General features: G+C 39.1%; 1 protein-coding gene across 2 annotated transcripts; it reads left to right on the top strand.

Annotated features, from left to right (window-relative positions):
* Nucleotides 1-3,255: 3,255 nt before the first annotated feature.
* Nucleotides 3,256-6,504, top strand: LOC146374499 (uncharacterized). Of its 2 annotated transcripts, none has more exons than XM_084948951.1 (7): nucleotides 3,256-3,358; nucleotides 4,189-4,277; nucleotides 4,421-5,008; nucleotides 5,126-5,195; nucleotides 5,604-5,778; nucleotides 5,923-6,088; nucleotides 6,241-6,504. In XM_084948951.1, the coding sequence occupies exons 3-6, from the start codon at nucleotides 4,589-4,591 to the stop codon at nucleotides 6,086-6,088; spliced, it is 831 nt and encodes a 276-aa protein (XP_084805077.1). In that variant the 5' UTR covers nucleotides 3,256-3,358; nucleotides 4,189-4,277; nucleotides 4,421-4,588; the 3' UTR covers nucleotides 6,241-6,504. The 2 variants fall into 2 exon arrangements, with proteins under 2 accessions (XP_084805077.1, XP_084805078.1); XM_084948952.1 differs by lacking the exon at nucleotides 3,256-3,358 and adding an exon at nucleotides 3,498-3,731.
* The last annotated feature ends 504 nt before the right edge of the window (nucleotides 6,505-7,008 follow it).

The following is a 7,008-nucleotide window of genomic DNA, read 5'->3' as shown; positions in this document are numbered from 1 at the left end:
ATCTCCCCCTCCTGCAGAGTGAGTTCCTGAAGAGAGGAGATTTCCTGCAAGATGTAACAACCTCCCCCACCAGTCGAAGAGCCCCCCAGGTGGCTCGATGCACTGGCGGCACCCTGCGCCAGGGCTGGGCCTCCATACACCCACCTGCCCACAACCCCGGCAACACACCAACCAGGACCCAAGCCCCCGAGGCCCAGCCAGGGCCCCAGCCCGGAGACGGAGCACCCCCACAACCCCACGCCCATCCCGGACCCACCCAGGGACAGCCAGGCTACCAGGTCAGTAACCCACGTCCGTCAGCACAGACCCTCCCCTGGCCCCGCTGCACGCAGCCACGAGGAAACCGTCGCCTAAGAGCCAACAGAGCCCTTAATAGGCCATGACCGCTACCCCGGGTTGAGCCCCCCAAGGAAGATGCTCCTGGGGAACCCCCCGACGCCCTAAGCCTGTCCCTACCCCCACACCAATCACAACAGCGAAGGTGGGACCAAACTATGACCCCCCACCCCCACTAGGTGATGGAGCTAATCAAAGGAGCCCAGAGCAATTGATCTGATGTGGTGGCAGAGGCTGTATCGAGACTAATGTAATCTAATAGATAATTTCTATATTGGTTAGAATTAAGATTATTTTTATTTTTCCAGTTCATGAGGACTGTTTTCTTGGCTATGCACAGTGTTGCCAACTCCTCAGTAAGGAAAATCGCTATTGGTTGTCCTAAAAGTCGCTAGAAGTCGCTAAATGACGTCATCGCCTAATTTGCATAATAGGTCATGCTAATCTAATTGTAACCTAGTTGTTGGAGAGAGAAATAACATCGTGGAAGAGACATAAAGTGAGTAAAAAACGTCCTAAATGCATTTAGAGTTCATTTAGAACTACAAATTAAATTTCTTTTAGCAATTATTGGTTTTTTTTAATGTCACAATTCCAACCCTGCTCCTTTACCCGGGCTTGGACTGGCAAAAGTGACCCGAAATAGGCACTCTGGTGGAGTTACTTTGTGTGTGTGTGTGTTTATAAGTAGTTTTAAACCTTGTGATCCACAAAACAGCATAAGAGTAAAAGAGTAAAAGAAGAATTGACTGCGTTACAGCACCCGCTGCTTGTTGAGAGTAAAAGCGATACGCGCTTTCATGTCTTTTTTTAGCGACTTTTTTTAGAAAAAAAGTCGCTAAGGGGTCTGAAAACTCGCTAAATATAGCGACAAAGTCGCTAAGTTGGCAACACTGGCTATGCATAGGGCAGTGAAAACCATATGGGCTATATTCTTATCTGTAGTGACATTATCTAAGCTGCTCAACAAACACACTAAAGGGGAAGTTGGAATGTTACATTTCAGACACTTTGATAAGTCCTCACATATCTCGCGCCAAAACTTCAGAACTGGTGGACAGAACCAAAGAGCGTGGATATAATTGTCCGGTGAGTTGGTTTGGCAGTGTGAGCAGTTGTTGGTAGACGTATAACCCATCTTGAACATCCGATGACCTGTATAGTGCACTCTATGTAGTATTTTGTATTGAATTAATTGAAGACTGGGATTTCTAGTTAGATGAAAGGTTTTTAAGCAAATCTGAGACCAGAAGTTTTGGTCTAAGTTAACTGATAAATCCGCTTCCCATTTTGGAGTAGGAAGTGATATTGATTCATCTGTTTTAGAAAGCATTCTGTATATTTTGGATAGTAATTTGGGGGTTTTAAGAGTAAGAAATTGAACCACACTTGGTGGTGTTTGTAGTTCAACTTGACCCGGTTTGAATTTCTTTTTTACTATGGATTTAATTTGTTGATATTCTAAAAAGCTTTTCTTGTTGATCCCATATTGTGTAACTAGTCTGTCAAATGGAATAAATTCTGTTCCTTCTAATATATGTTCTAAGTATTTGATTCCTTTACCACTCCAATCTGAAAAGTTTATCATATTATTGTTTTGTAATATGTCAAGGTTGTTCCAGATAGGTGTACGTTTGCATGGGATTAATGAAGACTCCGTCAATTTTAGAAACTCCCACCATGCTGTCAGAGAAGAGCTGATGTTGACGCTTTTGAAGCATTCATGTCGTTGGATGTTTGAGCTGACAAATGGTAGATCTGAAATCTCTAGATTATTGCAAAGTGCTTGTTCTACATCTAGCCAACACTGTTAACCTTTGCTGTATTTTTCACAGTAAAATACCACAAAATGCCCAGTAACTTACCTGAAAACATTTCTACAGTTAATTACTGTAATTTGCTTTGCATTATGGGTATATTAAGGTTATTTACATTTACTTACTGTATTTTTTTAAAATTGCGGTAGTAGTTATACCTACCGTTAACACATTAGCAGTAGTGCTACTGTATTATGTGATTTGAATGGTTCATCATACTGTTTGTGTATTTTTACTCTTTCAGTGGTTGGTTGCAATAGTGCATTACATTTTAACTCTTTCACTGCCAACCATTTCCAGATTTTCCTCCAACCTATGCCATTTGTCAGTATGATACCAGTGAAAGTATATGGTTTTGACTTTTTAGGGGACTTGCCTGTGTGTAAGGTTCAAGAATTGTGATCATCTAATCTGCTGCATGCAGTTGTATGCACATGCACAGCTGCTGCAAATGTGTGCTTGCCACTGCATTGCCATAGAGATCAATTCAAGTGACAGCTGCTCCTGGGGAGAGGGAAAAGAATGCAGAAAGGCCTCCTTGTAGGGAAATTTTATAAAGCAAGGTTCTCCAAATCTCTCCCAAAATTCTGTGTTTTCTTAATTGACTTCCATTCATATGTAAAGACTATAAGGTTAACTACAAATAAAAAAAGCAGAATTCACATTGCTGCATCTCCATCACTTATCTCTGATTAACCCTGAACAAGATTCACACTTCCTTTTGTTAATTTTTTTACTTGCCACTATTCTGTTGTTGGATTTCACTTAGGTTGTTGCTGCTGTCTGTTTTTGTGTAATTTTGTACTTGTGACAAGTAGTGAATAAAGTTATTTAAAAAAGACGCAGAAAGGCGAACTTCAGTCAGTGGAGAATATTGTAATAATTTGGCGAAGGCTTCTCAGTCGAGCAGTAACTGAATTGCTCATTCACTGAACGTGCAACATGTACAGAACTCTTCTGGGAACTAGTCAACCCAACTTAGTGAAACACACACTGAATGCATGCTGGCCCCGCCCACCCACCTACCTCTACCAACCACCACTCCATATCCTGACTGACATGACCTGTGATCCACTGATTGACAGGAGAGGAAAGACAGGCCAACTTTGTTAACTCTTCGTTATGATATGCTCGAGAGGACAAAAGATTTTGCACCTCGTTATTGTTGGACCTCTGTGTGGAAACTGCAAACGGGACGTCATAAGGTAATGCAAAGGACTCTCCTACCTAACATACTCGTTTATTAATTTTTAAGAGCATATATATTTTTTGTATGTGTGGGGGGGAGGGGGGGCTTAAAATCGGTGTTAGCTTGGTCGAAATAGCACATTAGCTGAATTATTCTGGAAAAAATAGGTTGTGTGTGTTTTTTTCTTTTCTTATTTAAATATATATTTAGATATATATTTTCCACGGGGAGGGGCGAGGAACACAGGCGCAACGACAGTCTTTGTCTTTTTCCCGCCGAGTGTGGTGCATTGTCCTCCTGCGCTTCTGTTCTATGACTATTGAGAAGCTGGCCACGCTAACAGTGGGACATTTAGCTTCAGCTCTTTGAAAGACAAGACAAAGCAGCAGGTAAAAATACACATTTAATGAGAATAAAGAAAGACAACTTTTTTTTTGGAAATTTAGAGACTGCTAAAACAATCTTATCCAGTTTTGAGCTTGCTCATGTAGGTTAGCCTGCTTTATTTAATTTTGTGTGAGCTGCAGTACACAACATTAAAAAGTTAATATAACATTAGGTTGGTGGCGCGAGGAACTCCAACCTAAGTTTAATATTTATTATTTTTTTAAGTGGGAAGGGGAGCATGTTTTTTTTCCTTTAATACAACGTCTTCCAGGGTCTTTTTCATAGGAAAACCATGTAACGTCTGTGTTAGGTTGGTCAAAAGAGCAATTAGTTGAATTATTCTGGAAAAGATGGGTTGTGTGTTTTTTTTCTTTTATTTACTTATGTAAATATATTTTTCAAGGGTTAAATAAATGCAACATTAAATTAACAATTGTCTCTCTGTCTTTTCCCGCCCAGTGTGGTGCATTGCTGTCCTCCTGCCCTTGCTGGCCGCGCTGACAGTGTGATGTAGCCTCAGTTCTTTGAGAGACAAGACAAAACAGCAGGTAAAAAGACATATTTAGTGAGAATAAAGGTCGACAACATTTTTTTGGAAATTTAAAGACTGCTAAAACAATCTAACCCAGTTTTGAAGTTTCTCATGCAGGTTAGCCTGCTCTAATCTCAACTGTGGTTTATTGTTTCATAGGTTCCATTTAAAAAGCCAAGGAAAAGGTCTACCAGGGAAAACAATGAGGGTGATGTTGCCATCAAAAGGGGGAGATCTGAACTTGATAGCTATGGTTGCATCAACTGGCAACCCACAACCCTACCAGAAGGAGAAACGACTGAAACCTTGGAGACAAAAAGACAGACTATGTCAACTGTCTTCAGATCAGCAGGTCCTCAAGCAATTGAAACAACAGATGTAAATACTTATATGTCTTTGACTTATATTTACCAGAGGCACATGCTTAATTCTTGGCCTGCCCCCACCTTATGTGAGGTTCAAGAGCATTGTCCATTTCTTTTTACTAAAAGAGGCCTCTGCACTCACTTCCACACACTCACAGATATTGAGGTAGAGACACGTCTCAGTGAAGCCCTTCTTACGAAAGGAAGGAGAATTTTGAACTTCTTTCAAAGCCAGAGACTTCAGTGGAACAAGGAGATTGAACATCTGCTACGTGAGTGCGACAGTGCAAAGCTGAACCACAACCAGATCGCCACAGCAGCCATCCTTCTTCTGATGAAGTACTTCCAAGAAAAAGAGGACTCAATCTTCATCTTGGCTGACGTAATTATATTTAAAATTTTACACATGCACTCTCAATACTGTCAACATAAACAAAGGAAAAATATTTCAATGATTTTGGGTATCATCATTCAAATCAGTTCCTTTTGTGTTTTAAAGGCTTTTTCCACCAAGATGTCTGTTGAGAGAGAGATGACCTTACCCATCACACCAAGGGTAATAGCGCTTGGTAAGTAAATAGTTTCAATCCTCTTGTAATATTTTTGTAAAAAATCTATGTAATTATTGTGGTATTTGTACCCACAACAACTTACTTAACAGGGGTTTGTCTGTTTTATATTGTATAAAAATAGAATACACACAGTTTGCTGCTGTTTCTCTTATTATTTATTATACACAATGACCAACAGGAAAAAACAGCCTAACATTTCAGCACAGGCCAAAATGCCAAAACATTAGGCAGTTTTTTCCTGTAATTGATCATAATTTTCATTACATAATAAATAATAAGAGAAATAGCAGCAAACCGTGTGGATTCTATTTTTGTACAGTGTGAGGCCTGCTATCCAGCATTCTTGTGGAAACCTTATTTGTAAGGGTGAGCACATTGTCTTATTGGACTCTTGTCTGTTTTTAGGGAATAATTTCATGTCTGCAAGCCGCTGGATGATCAGTTTGGAGGGCAAGGTATTTTATGAGCCTGAGCAGATGCATGACTTTGCCAGCACCCTTGCTGTCTTCTTTGCGTCATACTACGTTTTCAACCTTGAGTATCAGGAGTCAGCGTCCATCACACTGGAGATGATACAGAGGTAAATACTTTACACCATTAAAGCTTACACCATTTAAGAATGAAATATATGTGATAGCTTGACTACAGTTGCAGAAACATATAGGTGATTGCTGTAATGTATGTTTTAATTTTGAAATTAAAGCAGCCTTTTTTCCGTTAAAAGGTTCTTTGTGAGGATCAATCCAGACATGGGAACAAAATGCCCTGCAAAACTTGGTACAAGCCGCAAGACAGGTCGTGTCGTAAAGAGGAAGGTTACAAGCATCAGCCCTCGGATCACCACCTTCCTCCAGCGGCTCTCTGAGTTTGAATGGAGGACTTCCAACTAGGTAAGAATACAGAGATGATAATATCTTTTACATAGCTGATAATTACATACATACTGTACACACATCCATACAACAGTATGAATGATCTCAGACAGATGTGAACAAGTGAATAACCTGAGCAAACATGAATATTGATGATGTGTCTTTGACAGGTGGTGATAAAGACTACGCTGAACCCGACCATCCTGGTAACGGAAATCTAAATCCCATGTCACATTCTATTTCCTGGGACCCACTGATAATTATTACATTTTGTAAATGATTTTTGTTTTACAATTGTAATAGTTTATTTAATGTTCATGCTGGTGGGTTTGTCCTGTTTTTAGTGGAATGAAAAACTGTTTTCCTTAAAAAAATCAGACACAGAAAGGTGAAGGACTGTGTAGTTTTCATGTACGCTTCTATTTATTTTGGTTATTGACATTGTTTTTATTCAGTTGAAAAATGTTTTTCTTGTTAAAAAAAATTTATCAACAATAAATGTTGGTTTAATTCACTATTCTGAGACTACTTTATTGAATTATATTGTTTTTTGTAAATGTTCTTATATTGAATATGAATGTTAATATTATTTTATATGCTGTAAAACACAATTACAGTCTAAACAAATTATACTGTACACAATTACAGTGTTATACCATAAACCACATTTGCAGTACAGTGATACTATAAAACTTAATCACGGTAAGTCTTTCTAACTGTAAACCACGTTTACAGTAAAGCTGCATTACCACAAACAACATTTACAGTAAAGTTGTTATACTGTAATATATGTTTACAGTAAAGTGGTTGAACTGTAAAACATCACAACAGTAAAGATACTGTAGATCAGTAATTACAGTAACTTACTGGCAATAGTGTTGCCAGTAAGTTACTGTAAAAATACAATAAAATGTCTAACAGTGAAGGTTCATCTAAGA

The sequence above is a fragment of the Perissodus microlepis genome, chromosome 13 (assembly GCF_051167445.1).
Source record: "Perissodus microlepis isolate ML-2025 ecotype Zambia chromosome 13, ASM5116744v1, whole genome shotgun sequence".
NCBI classification, from domain to species: Eukaryota; Metazoa; Chordata; class Actinopteri; order Cichliformes; family Cichlidae; genus Perissodus; species Perissodus microlepis.
This window is presented reverse-complemented; position numbering and strand designations above follow the sequence as displayed.

Coding starts and splice junctions, on each gene's coding strand:
- LOC146374499 (XM_084948951.1), top strand. CDS start 4,589: ATGTCAACTGTCTTCAGATCAGCAGGTCCTCAAGCAATTGAAACAACA. Junction 5,009..5,125: donor CAATCTTCATCTTGGCTGAC/GTAATTATATTT, acceptor TGTGTTTTAAAG/GCTTTTTCCACCAAGATGTC. Junction 5,196..5,603: donor ACCAAGGGTAATAGCGCTTG/GTAAGTAAATAG, acceptor GTCTGTTTTTAG/GGAATAATTTCATGTCTGCA.